Here is a 24,339-nt window from a genome sequence, read left to right as displayed (position 1 = left end):
TGCTCAGATCCTGTTTTCGCTTCCCTTTTCCAAAACTACTTGCTGGATAAGTTTTCAGATATAATTGAGAATACTTATAAAATATGCTGTGGGATCACTTATCTTTTGTGAAGATTTATCTTAATCCTCTTTAAAACTCGAGGGAGCAGAAAACTGCCTGTTAAACTTGATTTTTGAAATAGTAATGAGACTTCTATAGTGCCGGTAATATAATTTTAAAAGAAGTATTGGTTACAGATAATTATCAGTGAAATAACTGACATGAAAAGCAGGTTTTAAATTAGCATTACATGGGAAATCAAAATGATACACACAACAATAAAATAGCAGCTTTCCCATAAGATACTTAAGTTCCGAAGCATCCAGAACTGAGAGAGTCCTTGTTGTGTTAATAGGGAGAGAGGAACGAATAACAATTCGAATGCACATGTGTGAAATTACCAAGATGGTACAAATGTTCACAGTTTTAAAATTACTGAACCAACTTCTTCTGAGGTTGATTTTTTTCCCTTTTTCATTGAGGACTATTGAAATTACCCAAGTTAGAACTTCTTGAGGTAGCTTCTGACCTTTGGTGTGTGTATTCCTCAGTGAAGCTTTGATCATATGGGGCAAGTGCCTTAGGTCATCTCCCCCTACCCACTCTACCCTCATGTAATTCTTAAGTGAACAAAAGGATATTGCCCAGACTTTAACAAAAACCACGTCTTGGACGAGATGATGTATGGAAAGTTCTATCTTGAAAATACTGCACTGGATTCTTTTACTGTGCCAACATGTATTCCAGGGGTCAGCAATCTCTGGCACGCGGCTCGCCAGGGCAAGAACCCTGGCGGGCCGGGCCAGTTTGTTTACCCAATGCATCAGCAGGTTCGGCGGACCGCGGCTCCCACTGGCCGCAGTTCGCCATCCCAGGCCAATGGGGGCGGTGGGAAGCACCGCGGGCCAAGGGATGTGCTGGCCATGGCTTCCTGCCACTCCTGTTGGCCTGGGAACGGCGAACTGCGGCCAGTGGGAGCCGCGATTGGCTGAGCCTGCCGACACGGCAGGCAAACAAATGGCCCGTCCCTCCAGGGTGCTTACCCTGGTGAGCCACGTGCCAGAGATTGCCGATCCCTGATGTATTCTGTTGTGGCTCGCTGATTCAAAAGCTGCTCTGACCCAGATAGTTAGGCTGCTCTAACTTATGAAATCTGTTTATGGATGCTTTTCGACCAGTAGAGAATTGGTGTAGTGGAAACGAGCTCTGCCCTCTCCCTTCCCTGACACAACTCCTGTGCCAGAAGGGGGCACTTAAAGGGGTTTGACAATCTTTGTGCAAGTAAGTTTCCCCCAACAATGAATCTCTGAACTGCTCAGAGGCAGCCAAATAATGTACCCTTATGCAAAGGAGGTCAGAGCTGGGGCTGAGAATCTGGCACAATATTAATAACTAAAAACTGTGTGTGGAATGGAACATGTAATTTGGACCCATCCATCCCCTCTTCTCATTCCTGATGGCCCCCTGGGGACCCCTGCCCCATTCAACCACCCCTTCTCCCTGTCCCCTGATCACCCCCAGAATCCCTGCCCCTAACTGCCCCCTGCCGGCCTATCCAACCCCACCTCCTTCCTGACTGCCCCCTCCGGACCCCTGCCCCCATTCAACCCCCTGTTTCTCCCCCGACCACCATCCACACCCCTGCCTCCTGACACACCCCCCCGAACTCCGCCGCCCTCTAGCCAACTCCTCTGCCCTCTTACTGCAATGCCTGTATCACCAGTGGCTGGCGGCACTACAGCCACACTGCCTGGCTGGAGCTGGGCCACACTGCTGCCGCCCCCACCACCACCATGCAGCACAGAGACCGGGTCAGGCCAGGCTCTGCAACTGCGCTGTCCTAGGAACTCACAGCCCATCGCCCAGAGCATTGCGCCAGCAGCGGAGTGAGCAAGCTGAGGCTGTGGGGAAGGGGCCGGGGGCTTGCCTCCTGGGCCAGGACCTTGGGGACCAGCCAGGATGGACCTGCAAGCCATAGTTTGCCCACCCCTGGCCTAGAAATAAAACATCATCATTCTAGTTACATTCCAAAAGCAGCATCTTCACCATGTTGCCTTCCTGCCCTTAAATGATTATACATCTTTCTCAATAGCCAAACCCTTGTCCTATTTGAAGTTAATGATGAAATTTCCATTGGGACCAAGATTTGACCATTGTTAGCTTGCCACTGAGAGATGACCATTAGCCTTTCAGAATCTTCCACAGATATTTTTACAGTCTATATACGTTATCTGTTGTCTAGATTCACTTGTTTTCCTATGTGTTTTTTCTGGTTACCATCAGTATAATCTTTGACTCTACGCAGTGTATGTTAATGTCATGTTAACAAAAGGATGCAATGAACAAACCAGAAACGTTCCATAAATAGTTGCTAACTCTTATCTTGGATACACGGAAGAAGGGTAGATTGAATTAAACTAAGGCAATTTAAATAATTGATTTTAATCAACTTTTCATTTGTACTTCAGTTATTTTCTAAAGAAAGGTGCATTCTCATTGGTTGATATAACCATTAAAACATATAACTAAATACAGCCTTTGCGGTAGATTTGGTACTTTTTTTTTGTAGCTCCCTAGTAAAGTACACTATAGCTATATATAATTATATAGCTTCATATTTTCAGATTCTTATTAATTTGTTGGTTTTAGAATGTTAGAAAATAGTGAATGATATATTGCTTATTTAGTAGATTATTAACTTTTAGTTCATGATTTCTGTCAAGCTGTGTTAGGATGGCAACTGGGATTTAATTAAACACACAAACCAGCATACAAAATTTATTTTTAATAAACAAAACAAGCCGTAATATATTACATGAACTATTGTGCCATATTTATAAAGCTTGACTTCAAAAATTTCCCTCTGAGTCTTTTATATAGAAAAGGAGCCTTTAACTCCCAGGTTTTGGTAGAGGATCAGGGATACAGGATATTTATTTTTATATTAATGTTTTAAGAGATTATAATAAATTTAGGCCTTAACGTATTAAATTCAGACTTCCTTTTAAACAGGTGTATTTTTCAAAAAGAAAAAAACATATTATTTAAATCATGAAATAAAAAAATCCAATTTAATTTAAAACAAAATCTGATTTTTTTTTTCAAAAAAGAACCATTGATATGTATCCAGTGTGCATGGGGGGATATTATACCTTGTTTCAAGATACACCTGGTTATCAGATCTTATAAGCAGCACCTTAAATTGGATGTTAACGTTCAATAATTATGTATTTCAATAAAAGCAGATCTGAGACATTTAATATGAAATACAAATATGTAAGAGTGGTGATAAATATGATCTGTACTGTGTGGGTGTGCACTTCATTCTTTCGGGGGGGTGTATTGTGTACATGTTCATGTACACAAGCATTTTGAAAATGTTTTTAGTGTAATTGCTTGTTGTTTGCTTCAAATTTATAATTCATCCCTTTAGGACTGAGAGTCAGATTTCTCTACTGCACTTGATAATGGCACTGGGGAAATCCTGTCTCATGGTGTCACAGGATTAAAAATCATCATTGCTAAATATAAGTGCATGATTTGCAATGAGTGGCTAGCAAGATGTTCTGGTCCTAAAAGAAGGGTTTTCCTGGCTTGACAAAATATGAAATACTGCAGTAGACAGGCCTGGGAGAAGCTTGAAGCCTCTTACTGACTCACTTAGCTGGTGAAGTGTGAATACTTTGAACTGTACATTGGACAAGAGTGTGTTTGAGAGCTAAATAGGGCTAGTGTCCCCATTATTATGTAGTCATAATCTGGATGTCACAGGTTGATCTAGTAGCTGGAAGGGAGTGTTAAGACAAGAAAGGATTCATCCACGGTGATCTCACATAATGCCATATTAATAACCTATTAAATTAAATGTCCATATATAGTGTTGTCAAAAAAATTGAGAATCTTGTGTTTGATAAACCTCTGAATTGGGTATTAGTTTGTTCAGCTCTTTACAGGATGATTCTTTATGCTTAAGATGCATAAGTAATCTGCATGAATTTGGTAAAATGACTTTTGTGGCTGTTTTTGTATGGCAGGTCACAGTAATGAAAGGCAGTAATCGGAATAAGGATCATTCAACAGAAGGAGAGGGAACTGGGAAACGACCAAAGAGAAAGTGTCTTCAGTGGCATCCACTACTTGCAAAGAAAATCCTTGACTTTTCTGAAGAGGAGGAGGAAGAAGAGGAAGAAGAAGATATCGATAAGGTAGACTGTCCCTTCCAAAAGATACGCCCTTAGCATTACTCCATTTGTGTTGAGAGGCAGTCCAGTAAGGCTCTTGAGTGGATCATTGAAAGTCAGGAATATGGCTGATAAAATGATAACTTTCCTGCATGTGGAGGGAAAAACATCATTAGTTAGAAATGTGTGATGTATTTGAGGATATTTATGTGTTTTGGGTTTTGGGTTAGCACTCATTTTATCTTTTATTAAACTGTGAGGAAACAAAACATCAGAGTGGATTTACAGTAGGCTGAGGAAACTTAAAATTTCAGTGTATATATTCAATTATTCAAATTAAGAAGTTTACCAAAGGTATAGTTAAGGTAACTCAACAGGATTAAAATGAACAACCAAGATTGAATTTATTACTGCACCTGTGAACTGCAGTGTCTGGTCTTCCAGAAACTGATACTGTTTTAAAGGCCAAATTCAGCTCTTAGTTGCTTTTATAATCTGAAATAACTCCATGTTCATTTACACAAGTGTAACTGAGAGAGTTTGACCCTAAATTGTTGATGATGGGTGAAATTCTGTTTTTATATATTTTTCTTCCACCATGAATATAAGCCAGTGAAAAGAAACAGCAATCCGCCTTTGCAGAGATACAGGGATAAGCAGCAATAATTATACAATTTTCAATTTCATCATGTCTTTTAAAAATATGATACACATCTCATTTTACACTTATTCTGTAACAAAGATGCTGGCAAAAACTTTTTAATTGAATGTGGTATATCGTGGCCTGGACTTCACAGGACGCCTTACATCTATTGTACTCTTTTTTTATTTTTTTTTTTAAAGGAGTTTAGTACAGAGACAATGATATCCATGGTTTAATATCATCTTCAGGTGATAGCGTCGGTGAGATCTGTCAACAACTTTTGCTACCATTGCCCACAAAATTTTGACTCTCTTCCGGGATATTATGGGCACAAATGGGATGGTCCATCATTAGTTTACTACCTTGTCTTTGGCATTGTTCACAGAACCTGGCCTCAGTTTTCTTCTTCAAAGGGCCTAGCATCCCAAGGGACACAGCATGTGAAGTCCTACAAGTTTACTGTTTGTCCTGGTTGATGAAGGATGGGTAGGGAAGACAGGAGAGATCATGATCTGCAGTGTCCCCAAGATGCAGTTAATACTCAAATCCACATCTCTTTGATGTCTGATAGAGTTGTGTTATGGGGGACAAGGCTAGGAGCAAACTGGCTTAGGCCAAACATAAATAAGACAGAGTGATGCAGATGGGTAGGGAGAAGTAACTAGAGAAATCCACTGAGGCTGTGAGGGTGAGTTCTGATGGAGCTGTTCCCTCACCTCCGCTGATAGAGTTTATATTAGCAGCATCATATTTGCTCCACAACTCTTCTGTACTATTAAATGGGCTTCCATGTGATATAGTAGAACTATTATATCTATAGTTGCTCCAGAAGTTTTGACTCGTCTTCTGTGAGGCGGGTCTTGCCACAGGGACTTACATCTATGAACTCAAGGCTGAATTACTGCAGTGGTGTTCCAGCTGGGGTTACCTTCTGAAAAGCATTCGGCAACTTTTTAGTTATTGTATGGAACGGTGCAGCAACACAACTTTTGAGCAGGAAGAGTTACTGGAACTACAGAGCACCAGTCCTCTGTGCTAGCTAACTGTTCATGTCCAGTGGCAGTTCACACTGTTGGTTGCAAGCTACATGGTCTAAGCTAAGTTAACTAAGAGGCCCTTTCTCCATTGTTGCATTGTGACAATTATGTAATGGGTTGCTCTTGCTTTCAATACCTGAGGTTGAACTCTATAGGCTGGTGGCAGAGAATGGCCCTCACCTGTTTCGTCTCTTAATCTGAGCTCAAGTCTGGGAAGAGAGTTTCAGAGTGAAACTTTGACTTGAACAAGCTTTTTCTGTAGACATATTTTGGGAAGGACATGTGCATATCATTGGTTTAGTTATATATGTGTGTGCACAAATTTTAATATAATGAGTGACGCTTATCCATGTTTTATTGACTGACTTTTTTTTTTTTAACATTTCTCTTTTGGTGCTAATAGGTCCAACTTCTTGGAGCTGAAGGTCTAGAGCACGATGCTGATGAAACAGAAGATGATGAATCCTCAGAGCAGCGAGCCCGCAGGCCAATGAACGCATTTCTCTTATTCTGCAAACGTCATCGCTCTCTTGTGCGTCAGGAACACCCCCGTCTGGACAATCGTGGTGCTACCAAGATATTGGCAGATTGGTGGGCTGTCCTAGACCCGAAAGAAAAGCAGAAATACACTGACATGGCCAAGGAGGTATGTACTATCCCAGTTGTAGGTGGTTGTCAACTGAATTTGTGCTGTAAATATCTTTTCTTCTGTGCATTATAATGTCTTAGCATTTAACGTGATATAAATATGTCACAGTACATGGTGTATCAGAAATTCTCGGAACTGCCATTTTCTAAAGTAAGACTGTGCCCTGTGGTTTTGTACAGTGCTTTAATTTTAAGTTTGCTGGTGTATGTTACTGTCACTAATGCGCGTGTTATTTTGAATCAGAGTGCAAAGGAAGCCGTCTGTTTTGTATCCAAACTATCCTGCCCTTGGTAATCTTCAGAATGCAGTGGATATAGAGCATAGAGCTCATGATAGGACACTCATAAGATGCTAGCATGTAAATGGCATGTCATCCGTTCAGAAAGCCTTGGCAGGAATGTGCCTAACGAAGGCATAATTAAAAGTCCATTCCATGTTAATCAACAGTACTGATAGATGACATTAGCTTGAACTGTGCATTTCCTATTGGTAATAGAGCCTGTTAAACAATCCTTGTTGAACCAAAAATTCCAAAAATATAGCCTATTTTTTTCCTTTGCTAATAAAATCAGTGTTCACCAAATAGTTTTGCCAAATAATTTTTAAGCTGCCAGTGGTTCATTAAATGTTCACTTTGCGTATTCATTGTTCTCTCTCTCGTGTGGAATTGATCAGGTGGCAAGTGTTGCTATGGCAGAATCCAGTCCCTTAATCCATGAACAATATGTCATCAAACTCCCTTATGCGGGAATCCCGTGAGAAGTCCCTCGTATCATAAATGTCTGCTTCATCTCACAATTTAAATGTGAGGTTTTCTGTGGGAATAACTTGCTGAGTAAATTGGTCCCAAAAAGATTCCAAGTGCTGACGTTGGAATGAGTTTGTCTTTAGCCAGTTATATAGGATAGACTTCTTAGCCCGAAACAGAAGATAGTAATTAGTTTTTTAACATGGATTGTATGGAGAACTATGGAGTTTGACTTCAAACAAGGCAACTGCTGGGGCAGTGAAAAAGAAGAACACTATATCTGAGCTCATGAACTACAGAATAAGTGGTAGATGGAGCCTGAATCAGAGCTATTCTTAGGACAATAAGGAGACAATTATCCATAACTTGTGCATATTATTTAGGATCATTTCTTTTTGTTTCCAAACACACATGAAGTTTGGATATCTTGAGGGAGCTGTATTAGATCACGTGGTTCTCTGGAGATCTGCTTATTTCTGGAGCTTCTGTCTTGGGACATGTTCAGAAATAGTAAGCATTGTACATGGCATAGACATACTTTATAAATAAAAAAATAAAAAGCAGATGTAAACAATTTCTGAAGCACCCAGTATTGTTCACAGTTTGTGACAGGGTACTGAGTTAGATGAACTATGAGTTTATTCCTGTTATTGCAGTTCCTAACTTACTCTATCTTCCAACTTAATTTTTAAAAGCACTGCCTAAGTTTAAGAAAAAGTCAGGGAAGAGATATAATACATATATTGGAAAAAGGAAGGAGGAAGTTTTTTTACTTTTTTTTCAAAATAAGTAAATCTAATGTACTTCCTTCTTTCCTTTTTTAATACTTGCTGAAAGAAACTTTTATTTAGTAAGGTTTGGGAGGGGAATAATTGCATAACTCATGAGAAGTGACAGATCTGGAACTATTAATCGTACTATTATATGTCACTGTTCCTGTAATGATTTAGTTTTTCTTGGCTTTAAGAACACATTGTGCATTCGCTATTGAAGAGAAACAATATATCCAAGGGAGTTCAGATCATTAAAATGAGTTCCAAGAATGTGTAGAAGATATAAAGCGTATAATTTTTATTCTTCAAACAGTTGTTCAGTGCAACAATAATAATTAGCAACAATAGTCTACAACTGAATGTCTTTAGTACTTCTCCATAATCAAGCTCACACTATAAAATAAACATAATCAACTGAAACCTCATTTTGAACCTGTATTACTTATATATTAGTGCTTGGGTTTGTTGTGGGGATTCTCAAGTGGGGTAACACAAACATGTTAAGAAGTGTTGTTTGCCTTTTCCTGAAGACAGTCAATTTACAGGCTAGCAGGTGGCCACCAATAAGAGGAAAGAATAAAATTACTTTCATATTGCAATTTTTTTTCTAATTAAGCAGCCATCTAAACTAACTGACACATTTCAGAAAATTATTTGAAATATTTTATAAAAGCTTTTCACTGTGGTGGTATTCTACCATTGCTATCATCAGATCTCAAGATTTTTACTGCAGATGGTCAAACCTTTCAAAATTGGATTCCTAAAGTTAAACATCTAAATAAGTGTTCTGAATTTCCTGAGAAGTGCTGAGCACCTGGCAATTCTCATGGACATCAGCAGTTTTGAAAATCGGGTCATTTATATAAGTACCTAACCATGAACTTAGAAGCCTAGCTGTAGGCACCAAGGCCAGATTTTCAAAGGTGTTCAGGCACTTAAAGGTGCAGGTAGGTTCCTAATGGGATTTTCAAAAGCTCCGAAGTGGACTGAGTGCCTAACTCTCATTGCCTTTCTGTGGGAATTAGGTGTCTAATGAACTGAGGCACCTAGTAGGAATTTCAGAAGTGCCTATCTGAATCTTTAGGTTCCCAAGTACCTTTGAAAATCCGGCCCCCAGTTTTAAAAATTGTCACCAACAATTCTGAGAGAACATGGAATTTTTGTTAGTTTAAAACATGGAAGTCAGTGGAAGTTCTGCTCTTGTCTTCAGTAGGAGTGATGGCAGGCTTTTGATTTGTATCTTGTAATCTTTGTAGGTCAGCTTCAACTTAAACTATGAAACTTTTATTGCATAAGGGCAAAAGCTCAATAGCTGCTAAATACTTCTGGCAGATCCTCATGTGCTCCCTGCCATTTATTACCATTATAGTTTAGGCCGAAAGAGCCATTTCTCCTCAGTAAAGGTATGTCCTATTCCCTAGTCACTCACAGCCTGAATTGTACATAAATATGTTTATCTATTTTAATTATCTGAAAGCACAAAAGGGATAGAGTTCACCTCTTAAGAATGCCTCCCCACTGCTCCCTTTATATTTGGGCTAGAATTTTTCAAATGGCTTTTAAAAAAACAAAACAGAAAGGGCATTAGTGCTAAAGCCTTGTTGGAAAACAGTTAGTTTTAAAATATGTCTTTGAATCCACAGTATCTGGGCCACCAGAATTGTTTGGCCTCTTTCCTGTGGTGAAGAGCCTGATCAATGCAGACTGTTGCCACTCAGCAACAGATTTGAACACTTCTCAGTGTGAGGACTCTTTCAGCTATTTCACAGACAAGTTCAGACTCAGACCTTGTTTTGCGACTGCTTTGGAAGCAGCATCAAAATGAGAAGAGACAAATATTATGCTTTCACCAGTGGAGTTTTGCTAGATATGCTGGGAGAGATGTGGACCATGACATGCATGTAAACCATGTCCTTCACAGTGTTGCGAAAACTCTTGGTGCTTTTTTAGAAAGCCCAGGCTCCTGAATTCATGTTATTTGTGAGAATATTACTTTAAAAAGAGAGAGTGTGAGTGTGAAATATCTAGTGTTCATGTTTTCAGAGAAAAGCTGGAAGCAACAATATAATAATAATGCCTATATTTTCATCAGTAGATCTCAAAGCCCTTCCCAGTATTTTGATCATCACTGGAGGTAGGGAAGTGCTATTATCCCCATTTTGCAGGTGGGGAGCTAAGGCACAGAGAGGCTAAGTGACTTGCCCAAGTTCACTCTGGAAGTCTGTGGCAAAGCAGTGAATTAAACCCAGGCTTCCCACATGCCAGGCCAGCACCTTAACCACTGGACCATCCATCTTCCCCAAAACACCAATTTTGAAGGCTCAAATCCCAGAAGGGAAATAGAGAACCAGACTTTATTATTTTAAATCAATCTCGTGATTCTTATTTTTTTTCATTGAGTGTGTGTTTGTGTCCATGTCACACACAGATTTGTGAATTTTGAATGCTTGATGTTGGCAATACGTGGCTGACTGAAAGCCAGCAAGGGAGTACTGATGGAAATTTTTAATGCTTCTTCCAAGAGGCGCTGGCAGTCATTAAACAACTAATGACTAGGCCCTCACTCAAGAAAACATCCTGTGTTATGAATAGCCATACCAGTTACAGTGCTGCCTGGAGCCATCTATTTTTATTTTTATTTTGTTTTAAAAATGTTTATTATTTTTAAGAAAAGAATTGAGCATCTGTCAGGACACATTCAGATCCTACTTGGGCTCCCAGATCATTACGAATAGTTAAAAATGAAAAGTAATTAAGCAATAGCCAGGAGTTTTGTAATACAGAAATATGAGTAGATGATGTATTATGACCCTGTGAGGTTATATACCTTAGTGCTATTGGAGACTCTCTGCTTTTAACTGTGTGAGCAGGAAAACTGATTCATGTGTGGGCTTGATGTTCTAACAATAGAAAGTAAAGTGGTTTATTTGTGTGTGTGTTTGTTTCTTCCCTTGATGATGCTATTTTCATGTGTCATTCTATAAAATGAACTCTTCAAGCTGAATTAAAAAAAAAAAGGTAGGAAGTACCACTGTCTTTAATTTTCCAATCTAATATGTGTTCCCCATTCAAGATATACAGAAAGAGAATATGTTGGTCAGCAGCACCTACACATTATTTATAGGAAAGCCTACGAATAAATAAAAATAGAACGTCACCCAGTGTATTCACGTAGTATTTTTGTTTTTCTGAGGTGAATCATCCATATCCATGCTACAATCTGGAGGCGGACAGTGACAGTTGATAGATTAAGACGGAAATGAAAGTACAAGAGACACACGTGCAGTGATATTACTGCCTCAGAGCGCACACGGTTTTGCAGTTCACATGGATATTGATCTGGGAAAGCACTGGAGTAGCTCTGTTAGAGGATGGGGTTTTGAAAATATTTATTACCTGTTTCTAGTAACCTAAGGATTTATTTTCATTAGTTTTGTTTTTGTGCAATATTTTTTAAAGGGAATTCAGTGCTTTTGTGCGAAAGGTGGTTGGACTGATGTCACATGAATGAATGGAGCACATGGTACTGCACATGCTTTGAGTGTTCAAGGCCATAGAAAGTTTTCAAACGGCCACAGTGCATTCTAATGCTAAAGATCACTATGCATGGTGGTAAATTCTGATTATGAGCTCGGAGCAAAGTATCAGATGCACTGTCACAGAAAATGAGACAGTATCTGTAAGTAACAGTTTATTTTCTCAGGAATATACCTGGCTTTGAAAAGAATATAACTAAAATATTGTAAAATACAAAGTTGTTGTCGTCACCTGTTCCCACCCCCTCCCAAAAGAAAAAAGTGTATGCAGAGCAAGGAGCCATGAAATCTTGCTACAAATATCTCCAAATGGTTTATTTTCAAGCTCCTGATAACCAGTAAGGAGAGGAAAAACTCTTGCTATTTTTAAATCCTGCTGTTTAATAACTTCATCTCGTTAGGTTTGGCTTGATGGTCAGAGTGAACTCAAAGCACAGGTTTAGAGATATGACTAAGATCTTTGATGAAACTCCACAATTAAGAGCATAAAAGGGACTCACCCCTGCAGTACCTCCTGCTGGTCTCTCAGAAATCAGCTCATTTCCAGCCTTGGTGTCCCGCTGTCGCTTGGCCCCCGTGTCCCTCCTGGACCCGATGCCCTGTTATCTGGGGTGCCGCCTCCTGGCTGTACACCCCTCAGTCTCGGTTTCCCCTCCCTGGAGAACCCCCAACCCCTATCCCCATTTCACCTCAGTCATAGGCTACTGCCAGTCACCAACTCGCCCCCGTTCCCTGGGGCAGACTACAGTATAAGCCACTCATCACTGGCAAGGAGGGTTTGGACCTGCTGCCTCTGCCTACTCGTGGGCTGCCCTCTGCAAGCCCCAGTACCCGTTGGGCCTTCTTCTAGGCTGCAGTCTGGGTCTTTCTAGGGTGGAGCCTCCCCTGCTCCTCTGCCTTTCCCCAGCCCTGCTCTGCTCTGCTCTGCTCTGCTCTGCTCCGCTCCGCTCCGCTCAAGTGCTCTGCTCAGGTCCATCTCCCTCTACAGCTAGAGAGAGACCCTGCCAGCTCCTGGCTCACTGGCCTTTTATAGAGCCAGCTATGGCCTGATTGGGGTGTGACCCCCAGCTGAAGCTGCTTCCCCAATCATTCTAGTAGCTGCTTTCTCCCAGCCACAGCCGTCCCCAGGGCTACTTTTAACTCCTCCCAGGTAGGAGCAGGTGATCACCCCACTACAATGCTGAATTGAACACTCTAGTGAGCAGGTTGCTCCCCATTGTCCTGTAAATATCAGATTGCCATGTCTGATATGAATATTTTCCTTACCGCTTATTTTTTCCTTTCCTGTCTAGTACAAAGATGCATTTATGAAGGCAAATCCTGGCTACAAGTGGTGCCCTACAACAAACAAACCTGTGAAAACCCAGTCATCCACTGTTACAAACAGGAAAAAGCTATGGGCCTTCCCACCAGAATCTGCAAAAGATTTACCAAGTCCCAAGAAAGTGGCAAAGAATGAAGAAATGCCTCAGCTGAACTTTGGAATGGCAGGTGAGCTTTATGTCCTTGTTTCCTGTGAGTATTGTCACTGTCACTGGGGGCATTAAGAGAGTCTATCCTGAAAGACAATAAGACTAGCTTTCTCCATTCCAAGCCTATTATAATTCTATGTTCTCCATTCCATGTTACAATTATAGACCCTAATTCAGGGACGCGCATCTGTTTAGGACCACACTGAAGTCTGTGCTTAGGTGCTATATATTGTTTTGGTTAGAGAAGAACTTAAGCACATAAACTCTATCATAAATCAGAGCCAGAGATCGGACAACATCTAAAAGTGGGGCAGTTTTTGGTCTGGATCAAAATTTTGCAGGTCTGGCCCACGATTTTTTAGTTAGAACTAGACCTTTTCAATATAAATAAAAAAATATATACTATTGATTGTATGCATTTTCTTTCTGTTACTTCCTGTGGCACTGTGCTATGTTTATCAATCTCATGTCAACAGAGATGATACACTGGTAACTACTAAAAAAAGCTTGGAGTTTTTAACAAGCAGAGTGGTCAGAACTTTCAGGATCAGGTCTTTGATTAATACAGGCTCTAATGTGCTTGAGTATTGGCAACTTCAAAACCTAAAACTGGCGCAGACAGGAAGTGATTTAGAGGGTATAAAACAACCTCTTTTTCTCCCCTGCCCTCCCTCACTTTTTTTAAAGTCAACGTTTACACAGGATGTTACAAAACGTTTCACACTTCTTTAGCCTGTGCTCTATGTGTGACAGATAAAACAAGCTCTCTGCCCTGGGGAGCTTACAGACAAAGGGGTAGGGGAAATTTATGTGTGGAATGGGATTGGAAGGATAAAAAGCTTGTATCCATTTTTGCCCAACCTAGCGATATGAGAGTTCCCATAATGAAATCGCTCCTCAGCATGAAGGAAGTGTGAAATGTATTTCAAAATGAAGTTTGTAATGCTACAAAGCTACATAATTTGTGATGCTTGTTATTTGGGAGCCCAGCATCAGATACTGTAAATCCCTTCATTCCATTCTGCTTTTAACATCAGGAATAGCATTAACCATCTTTAAATGTTCTTGAGATTACATGATCAGCAGCTCGCATGGCTTATTCCTCCTGAGTGTAACCACCTCCCCTCTGTACACAGTAAACCCCTACAGTGTCCTTTAGTATAAACAGAGCTATAAACAACCTAGAAAAATTAAGGCTAGGAACTTAAAGTGAAGCTAGTCGGTCTCTGCAGATGGAGTTAAAACTGGGCAACAAAACAGTCACTAGGTTTCTGGCAGGATCTGATACATTGAATGAAAAGGATCCACCATCTTCCCTAGAGTAAACAGGAGTCATCTATAAACAATAATAGGAAGGCTTTACAATTCTCTGTCCCAATGTTGCAATTAATTATGCCTGTGCTTACCTCTGCTCATGTGAGCAGGCTACTTGTGTGAATAAAGTTAAGCATAGTTCTTCGAGAGGGAGAGATGTCCCTATGGGTGCTCCACTCCAGGTGTTGGTGCTTCCCTGCACCTTCGCTTGGAGATTTTTACAGCAATACTCGTACTGATCGCGCACACGCAGAGCCTGCCCTCCCCCCACCTACTCTGAGTGTACCTTAATAGTACACGTGTGCGACCAGTCTGCTCAGTTCCTTCTCTACCGTCCCTGGCCTGAGATGGAGCTCAGCAGACTCGTTAGAGAATTTCTTCTCTCCCTTGTTCAACTTTTTCCCCTCTTAGTTTAGCGTACCAGTATTAGTTAGGTACTCTTTGCCCTTCTCTTCTCTTTTTATTTTATTTTTATTTTTTTGTTCCTGTCAGCACAGTTGTTTCCTACATGCCTGGCTCTCCAGGTTTTAAGCGCTGCTCTAACTGTAATGATGCCATCCCTCTATCAGGTGTCCACTCTAAATATATTACATGTTTGGGGTAGTCCCACATCCCCCAAAAATGTGCCCACTGCCGCAAGTTGAAATCCAGGGCGTGCAAAGACAGGGAGCTGCCATTAAAACTACTTCTGCTGCAAAAATCTCTCAGACCAGCCTCAGACCTGGCCTCTGACTTGGCTGTACACGGCAGCCCCCCTCACCCCTACCCACCTGCCCGCGCTTCAAAGAGAGAAAAGAAAACTTCAAAAAAAATCAGTCTCACCCGCAAAGGGTATTCACAGGGACAAGCCATCTCCGGGTACTGCTTCCCTCCATGCGCTCCCCCAGCTGAGTACCTTTGATGTGCCGGGGTCTTCTGGCACCATGTGAAACCCATCTGCGGCAGTCACGCTAACCTCCGGTGCCAATGCTTCAGGCTTTCAGTTGACTGCCTCTCACACGGCACTGTTCAGCACCGCAGTGGAAGCGGTGCCGATGCTTACTAGCCTGCCTGACCCCCCGCAGGCTCCTCTGACTCTCCTGGCACCGTCAGCCTTTGAGCTAGCCAGCAGTGACAGAACGCTCAGGACACCAGTGCAGAGGAATCCCTCCTCACAACAAATTCCTCTCGCTCAGCCCTCCCCTCTCAGAGGTGCTGCGGCACCGCAATTCACGCAAGGGACCTCTTGATGTCACCTATCCTGCACCCCTGCTTAACACCTACTTTTCTCTGGACACTCAGGCAAGGTCCACACAGCCTTCCTACAGTGAAGAGGAATCTGGGCTGCAGGGAGAATTTTCACCGTATCAGCTCTCCCGTCCACAGACTCCAATCAAGAGAGGAAAAGCTGCCTAGTCCTACTCCAATTGTCCTGCCCCATGGTGCGTGAACCCCTGGATGGCACCACCCATGCCCTTCCCATCACAGTGGCAATATTGGGCTCCGTGGGCTCCTTATACTCAGGACCACACTCGTTATACCACTGCAGCTAGGTGTGAGACCGACTTGGTACCACCAGCTGATGACCCTGCCACTGACTCCGGACACCAGGCAGCCCTGTCACAACCGCAAGAGCAAGCACGGCCTGCTTCTAACCCGGTAGAACCAGTTGTTCCACCTGATGAAGCTTTGCTTCTTCCTCCCCTGATGTGTTCGGACGACTTCTCAAAATTTAAAGACCTCTTTAAAAGAGTTGCCAGTGAGCTACGAATTAACCTGGAGGAAGTCTCTGAACAGCAGCGTGAGCTAACCGACATCCTGCAGCCCTCTTCTTCTTCTAGAATTGCATTACCTATCAATGCAGCCCTGTTAGAACCTGCTAAGGCCAATTGGCAAACCCCTGCTGCAAGCCTGCCTACCTGTAAGAGAGCAGACCGAAAGTACTTTATTCCTTCCCAGGGCTCGGAATTCCTGTTTACTCACCCAGCGCCCAACTCGCTGGTAGTAGGCGCTGTTAACCAAAAGAACAAACACCAGTTTCCCCGCTCCACCCCTTCTGACAAGAACAGTAAGCGATTAGATCTGCTCGGATGTAAGGTATACGCTTCTTCCAAGTTGAAGTTTCACATTGCTAATTATTCAGCCGTTCTAGCAAATTACGACCACAGAAATTACAATAAATGCATGGACTTTATTGATCACATTCCAGAAGAAAAGAAACAACAATTTACAGCCATAGTTTCTGAGGGACAAATAATCTCCTGCACCGCTCTTCAAGCTGCCCTTGATGTGGCCAGTACTGTGGCACAGTCCACTGCTACAGCAGTCGTGATGCACCGAGGGTCATGGCTCTTGTCCTCTTCCTTTTCCTGGGAGGTCCAGAGTACCATTGAGAATCTCCCCTTCGACGGTGACAGACTGTTTGCCTCCCACAAATGACGTGCTCCACTCCATGAAGAATTCCAGGGCAACTCTCCGGTCTCTAGGAATTCAAACCCCTACAACCAGAAGGCGACAATATAGATATCAGCCTTAACAGCGACCACGCTACCCTGCGTTCACCCAGCAATACCATAGATCTCACGAGCAACAACAATAACAGCAACGCCAGAGACCCAGATACCAACACCACCGTCCAACCTCCTTGGCAGCGTCTCAACCCCCTCTGACCAATAGCAAATTTGAAGCCTTGGTTGAGGGTATAGAAAACAATATTCCCACTTCAGTGCTTACACCACCTGCCCCTATTTTTGGTCATCAGTTGTGCCCATTCTTCCATCAATGGCAAAATATTACCACCGACAAGTGAGCTTTAGAGGTCGTCACAGTTGACTGACTATTCCATCCCTTTCTTCTCCCCGCCTCCCATCCTCCCTGCCCATTGCTGTTCAGGGACCTCTCTCATGATCAACTGCTCCTCCAAGAAGTACACCATCTCCTTCAGTGGGGACAGTGGAAATCGTGCCCAAACAACACAGAGAGAAAAGAAGTAATGGGAATAGAAACCTAACAGAAAAGAAAACTGGGGGATTCCAACTGATCCTCGACCTCAGGTGGTTAAACAAATTTATCAAAAAGCAAAATTTCAAAATGATTACCCTCACCACCATAATCCCAGTACAAGAGCAGAGTGATTGGTTTTCAGCCCTCAACCTACAGGATGCCTATTTTCATGTGACTATTCACCCATCCCACAGACGTTTTCTTCATTTTACCCTTGGTTCTACACATTTTCAATACAGAGTGTTGCTCTTTGGCCTATCTACTGCCTCCTGAGTTTTCTCCAAACTCCTAGCTGTGGTTACTGCCCACCTCAGGAAACGGGGTTATAATATTTCCTTACCTCGACATTTGTCTCCTCAAAGCCTCAACACTCGACGAAGCTCTTTGATCAATGCAGCATACCATCGCTTGCTTCCTTTCCCTTGGCCTACAAAGAAAGAAAAACAAATCCACTTTATCTCCTACCCAACAACTGGAGTTCATAGGAGCATGCCTCGATTCCAGAACGGGAATAGTGTCTCTCCCACTCTATCGTTTCAACACCCTAAAACTCCTGGTTACAAAACTTTGCAACAGTCCCCAGGTCACTGCACGAGACTGCTTGCAACTATTAGGCCACGTGGCCTTGTGTACTTTTGTGGTCAAAAATGCATGCCTATACATGAGGTGCTTCCAAGCTTGGTTGGCCACAGTTTACAGATTGAATGGTGGCTGCTGGCCAGGAGCCCAGCTCTGAAGGCAGAGCCGCTGCCAGCAGCAGTGCAGAAGTATGAATGGCATGGAATGGTATTGCCACTCTAACTTCTGTGCTGCTGCCTGCAGAACTTGGCCCTCAGTCAGCAGTGGCCACTCTCCATCTGTCCAGCTCTGAAGGCAGTGCAGAAGTAAGGGTGGCAATACCGTGACACTCTCCCACCACCACTAAAATAACTTTATAACCCCCTGCAACTTGCCTTTGGGTCAGGGCCCCAAGTCTGAGAAACGCTGGTCTCCCCCGTGAAATCTATATAGTATAGGGTAAAAGCACGCAAAAGACCACATTTCACGGGAGGGCAGACCAGATTTCACGGTCCATGACACGTTTTTCAGCTGTGAATTTGGTAGTGCCCTACTTACAGGGCATAAGGCAAAGCTTAAATGCATTCAGTAGGCAGACATTCTGTATAGTGTCTCTCTTACATGAACATTTCTTGCAGTGTTCTGTCTTTTTATAATCCAGTAGTAATGAAATCCATCATTTGCAAACAAAGTGATACTCATGTTGTTAGCTTTAGCAAGAAACAAAGCTATAGTTAAGGTCACAAATCCACTTCCAGTATACCGTTATACATTTAATATTCTTTTCTGAATAAGCCGATAATGAGAGAGATATCGCTTCTTTATTATTGTTGAATACCTGTAAATAATTTTAAAATAACATTTACTATTTTAAACTATTTATCTTTCTTAGTTTGTTCTTGGAGCCCTAAGTAACACTTAAGCACAAGAGGATATAAACATAATGCAGTGTGTTATCACATAAATCTTATTTTTCCCTTTTGTTATTTTACTTTGAAATCTGAAACCTTGATAGCAGCATTTTTGTCATCATCAAAAGAAGCTTTCCAACTTCCAGCTCTGCTTCAGCTGCAGCACTATTCGTTAGTTGTTTAAGCACCAAATTAAACTTTCACTTTCCACTAAGCTGTCATTTTTTCTCCTTTTGATTTTTATTTTTAAATACATGGTTTTAGTGTCTATTGCAACTACAGTAACACATTAAAATAAAACCCTTAATCTTACCCTATAATTAAGAAGGTGCTCATTTAAAGGGAAGAGAAACAAGACCTTCTTTTGGAAAAGGGAATGCTTGGAAATGGGGAAAGGGTTTGGACCAGGCTACCACGCACATCGTCATTCCGTATTTGAAGGATGCTGTTCCCCCTCCATCTGCTGAATTGCCCCATTCCTTTGCTTTGATGTCCCCCGACGGGAAGGACAAGAACTGCTGCCTGTCAGTTGGATTACTCTTGGAAGAGTTGGATTACTCTTCTGGTGAGGAGGGCTTTTAGAACTGGATAGCTTGGCCTGACAAGACAATACTTCTGTCATGTGACTGATTTCCCCTTCCCTCCCCTCCCTACCTTCTGCCTCCAGAGTTTTTCCATCCACTGCTTTTCACAAATCCTGCACCAAGCCAATGTATTTCCTCTTTGAGGATTATTTTATCTTTCTTCTCACTACTAATAAGACTTTAAACCCATATTTGGCCTCATTAAGCTTTATTTTTTCGCCCCATGAGAAGTGAAATGGGAAACTGGAAAAAGGCTCCTCCCGGTGCTCATTGTATTAAGGCAGAAAATTAATTCTTCATCAACATAATGCCTGGAGTGACTCACTCTGGCATCAGGCAGTGTTCTTCAGTCACTGAGAGTCAGCTTCTCCCTCTTCACCCACCAACTCCAGTGGGTGACCTGGGGCAAATTTCTTAGCTTCTCTGAGCCTCTGTTTGCTCATCTGTAAAAGCAGTATAAAAATACTTAACCCTGTGAATGTAACCATTAAAGTTTAGAGAGGAAAAATGTTTGTGTGATTAAGACAATGGATGAGAACTTACGAGATGTGGGCCTGATTCCTAGATCTGCCACAGACAGCTTGTGTGACCTTGGGAAAATAACATAATCTCTCCATGCCTCAGGGTATGTCTACAGTGCATTGTAGCCTAAGGTCTGTGAACTTGGTGTTTTCAAGCCATTGTTTGAGCATCTATACTGCATTGTAGGTCTGGACTTAAAATTGCTAGACCCAGGACTCAAACAGCCATGCTGATGCGTCAGTACTGCACTATGCAGACCACCTGACTTGGGTCTCTAACTTGACCTCTGTCCATACTGCAGGATGTCAGGGCTTAAATCTAATACATAGCAGGACTCGGGCTCTCTCCCACTCCCCCTACGATGGTCCTAGGACCCAGGTCCTGAGTACTTGCTGACCTGAGTCAGGCTGATTTTGATTTGTGTGTGAATGGAAGGGGGGCTTGGGCTCAAACCTGAATCAGAACCTGGGCTCAGTGTAGAATGTAGACCTGGGGTGGGCAACCTTTCAGAAGTGGTGTGCTGAGTCTTCATTTATTCACTCTAATTTTAGGTTTCATTTGCCGGTAATACATTTTAACGTTTTTAGAAGGTCTCTTTCTATAAGTCTATAATAGATAACTAAATTATTGTTGTATGTAAAGTAAATAAGGTTTTTAAAATTTTAAGAAGCTTCATTTAAAATTAAATTAAAATGCAGAGCCCCCCAGACTGATGGCCAGGATCCGGGCAGTGTGAGTGCCACTGAAAATCAGCTTGCGTGTGTGCCATAGGTTGCCTACCCCTGGTATAGACATACCTCATCTGAAAAATAAGGATAATTGTTTTTTCTCTCTCCCACTTGGTCGGTCTTGTGAGATCCTTAGGCACAAATTGTCTTACTATGCATCTGTACAGCACCTAGCATACCAGGGCCCTGATCTTCAATGGAGCCTACTGGCACTACTCTAATATCAATCATTAGTAATAATAGTAAAAAATGCTAGTATTGTGAGTACACAGTGTCACTGTTGATTGCAGTGTCAACACCAGGCATTATTTATTTGTTAAGATTACTTTAACTCTACCTAATATTGTATTGGCTGGGTGACATATGGGCAGGTTGCCCAACCAAATGCTGGTGCTGTACTGGTGCTGTGGATAAACAGAGGGCTAAGTTCTCCAGCGCTGTCAGCCTGGCATGCTTGAACACTAAATTCAGCTCTAGTTTAAAAATAAGTAAAAAGCAAACATGCTTCCCTTTTGTTAAAAGGAAGCTTCATCTCTGATGCGGTCCCTCCTCTTTCCTTGTTCTGTAGCTGAGGGAGGGTTACTCCCCCAGTCTGAGCTTCCAGTTCCATTGTAAATATTTGTGATATTAGCGTTGTTATGTGTATGTTTGGTATGAGATCATCACACTTGCTGTTTTAAAGATACCCATCACTGTAGTGCTTGGAACCTGTGGCAGTAAAATTGTAATGCCACACAAAGGGGAGTTAAGCACACAAATCAAATCAAATCCCTCAAACAACTTTGAATGTCTGTCCCAGAGGATATGTAGAAATGGTTATTTGTGATTCTCTTGGGCTGGCTTTGTGGCATCTTGCTTTGGAGTATTTGTGACAAGTAGGCTTTTGAGGTTTTTCAATGCACACAGTAAGTTCTTTCAGCTTGCAGATGAATCACCTTAATATTTGTTTTACTCTTGAACAGATCCTACGCAGATGGGAGGCCTAAGTATGCTGCTTTTAGCAGGGGAACATGCCCTGACTGCACAAGAAGTAAGTAACTATCTCTCCTCCCCTGTCCCCAACCAATCAGTTAGCAGGAGTGCTTAAGAGGAATATTTGTAGTTATTATATTAATATAGTATACATCTTAGCCAACATTTGATGGCACCCATGTTTGAGCAGCCGACTCTCCTCAAAGCAATGAACACACGTTAGGCCTAATTTTGGTGTGTCTTCTGTACTGGGGCAATATAATTCCACTGATTGACTTCAGTGATATGAGACCCCTTATATCTCCCCATTAAGATATTATTGTTGTTGTCTAAAACAGAAGTACTGGAATGGAATGATTCTGTTAGACAGTAGATTGCAAGCTCTTCAGGGAAGGGACCATCTTGGCCTGCCTGTTTGTACAGGAGTCCAGGAGAGCTGGCTGTATTTTAAAGAATCCTTATTGAGGTTGCAGGAACAAACCATCCCAATGTGTAGAAAGAATAGTGAATATGGCAGGTGATCAGCTTGGCTTAACAGTGAAATCCTTGCTGATCTTAAACACAAAAAAGAAGCTTACAAGAAGTGGAAGAATGGACAGATAACCAGGGAGGAGTATAAAAATATTGCTCAGGCATGCAGGAGTGAAATCAGGAAGGCCAAATCACACTTGGAGTTGCAACTTGCAAGAGATGTTAAGAGTAACAAGAAGGGTTTCTTCAGGTATGTTAGCAACAGGAAGAAGGTCAAGGAAAGAGTGGGCTGAGGTAACCTAGTGACAGAGGATGTAGAAAAAGCTAATGTACTTAATGCTTTTTTTGCCTCTGTCTTCACAAACAAGGTCAGCTCCCAGACTACTGCACTGGGCAGCACAGCATGGGGAGGAGGTGGTGACCAGCCCTCCGTGGAGAAAGAAGTGGTTCAGGACCATTTAGAAAAGCTGGACAAGCACAAGTCTATGGGGCCGGGTGCACTGCATCCGAGGGTGCTAAAGGAGTTGGCGGATGTGATTGCAGAGCCATTTGCCATTATCTTTGAAAACTCATGGTGGTCAGGGGAGGTCCCGGATGAGTGGGAAAAAGCTGATGTAATGCCCATCTTTAAAAAAGGGAAGGAGGAGGATCCAGGGAGCTACAGGCCAGTCTAAGGGCAAGCCATGCCTGACTAACGTAATTGCCTTCTACGATGAGATAACTGGCTCTGTGAATGAGGGGAAAGCAGTGGACGTGTTATTCCTTGACCTTAGCAAAGTTTTCGATACGTTCTCTCACAGTATTCTTGCCAGCAAGTTAAAGAAGTATGGGCTGGATGAATGGACTATAAGGTGGCTAGAAAGCTGGCTAGATTATCAGGCTCAACGGGTAGTGATCAATGGCTCCATGTCTAGTTGGCAGCCGGTATCAAGCAGAGTGCCCCAAGGGTTGCATCTGGTTCTGGTTTTGTTCAGTATCTTCATTAATGATCTGGAAGATGGCGTGGACTGCACCCTGAGCAAGTTTGCAGATGACACTAAACAGGGAGGAGTGGTAGATACGCTGGAGGATAGGGGCAGGATACAGAGGGACCTAGACAAATTAGAGGATTGGGACAAAAGAAACCTGATGAGATTCAACAAGGACAAGTGCAGAGTCCTGCACTTAGGACGGAAGAATCCCATGCACTGCTACAGACTAGGGACCGAGTGGCTAGGCAGCAATTCTGCAGAAAAGGACCTAGGGGTTATAGTGAATGAGAAGCTGGATATGAGTCGACAGTGTGCCCTTGTTGCCAAGAAGACTAATGGCATTTTGGGTTGTATAAGCAGGAGCATTGCCAGCTGATCGAGGCATGTGATCATTCCCCTCTATTTATTTGGCATTGGTGAGGCCTCATCTGGACTACTGTGTCTAGTTTTGGGCCCCACACGACAAGAAGGATGTTGAAAAATTGTAAAGCGTCCAGCGGAGGGCAACAAAAATTATTAGAGGGCTGGAGCACAAGACTTATGAAGAGAGGTTGAGGGAACTAGGATTATTTAGTCTGCAGAAGAGAAGAATAGGGGGAGGGGGATTTGATAACTGCTTTCAACTACCTGAAAGGGGGTTCCAAAGAGGATGGATCTAGACTGTTCTCAGTGGTACCAGATGACAGAACAAGGAGTAATGGTCTCAAGTTGCAGTGGGGGAGGTTTAGGCTGTATATTAGGCAAAACTTTTTCACTGGAGGGGTGGTAAAGCACTGGAATGGGTTACCTAGGGAGGTGGGGGAATCCACTTTCTTAGAAGTTTAAGGTCAGGCTTGACAAAGCCCTGGCAGGGATGATTTAGTTGGGAATTGGTCCTGCTTTGAGCAGGGGGTTGGACTGGATGACCTCCTGAGGTCCCTTCCAACTCTGATATTCTATGATTCTATGCCTGGCACAACTCAGCACCTTTCCTGACCTGTGCCTTTGATAGCTACAGCAATGTAAATATTTAATACTAAAACAATTACATTGGTCATATGTAAATTTTTATCTTAAAAGGGCTGCAAGTGCTAGCATATGTTCAAGGTATTATAGTCTGTTCCTGTTAATTAGGGCTCTGTGTTATTCACAGCAGGCATAAATGCTGTATAGTTCATTCACTGTAATACAAACATTTTGCACTTATGTAAGACTTCAGTAAATAAAAAATGTTTTTCCATTTCTCTCTAGGTTTCAGTAGATTGGTT

The 24,339-nt window shown here is 42.3% G+C and overlaps 1 protein-coding gene across 7 annotated transcripts in view; it reads left to right on the top strand.

Annotated features, from left to right (window-relative positions):
* Positions 1–24,339, top strand: part of BBX (BBX high mobility group box domain containing) — a 216,066-nt gene that overhangs the window by 96,953 nt on the left and 94,774 nt on the right. For all 7 annotated transcript variants that reach the window (XM_030582309.1, XM_030582282.1, XM_030582307.1 and 4 more), the window contains 4 exons: positions 4,075–4,245; positions 6,305–6,547; positions 12,900–13,098; positions 21,641–21,708. In XM_030582309.1, coding sequence (XP_030438169.1) covers positions 4,084–4,245; positions 6,305–6,547; positions 12,900–13,098; positions 21,641–21,708 — 672 coding nt within the window. In that variant the 5' untranslated portion in view covers positions 4,075–4,083. The remainder of the gene's footprint in view (positions 1–4,074; positions 4,246–6,304; positions 6,548–12,899; positions 13,099–21,640; positions 21,709–24,339) is intronic.

This window comes from Gopherus evgoodei, chromosome 1 (assembly GCF_007399415.2).
Source record: "Gopherus evgoodei ecotype Sinaloan lineage chromosome 1, rGopEvg1_v1.p, whole genome shotgun sequence".
In the NCBI taxonomy this organism is placed as follows: domain Eukaryota; kingdom Metazoa; phylum Chordata; order Testudines; family Testudinidae; genus Gopherus; species Gopherus evgoodei.
The sequence above is the reverse complement of the archived record's forward strand: the minus strand, read 5'-3'. Positions and strand labels throughout refer to the sequence as shown.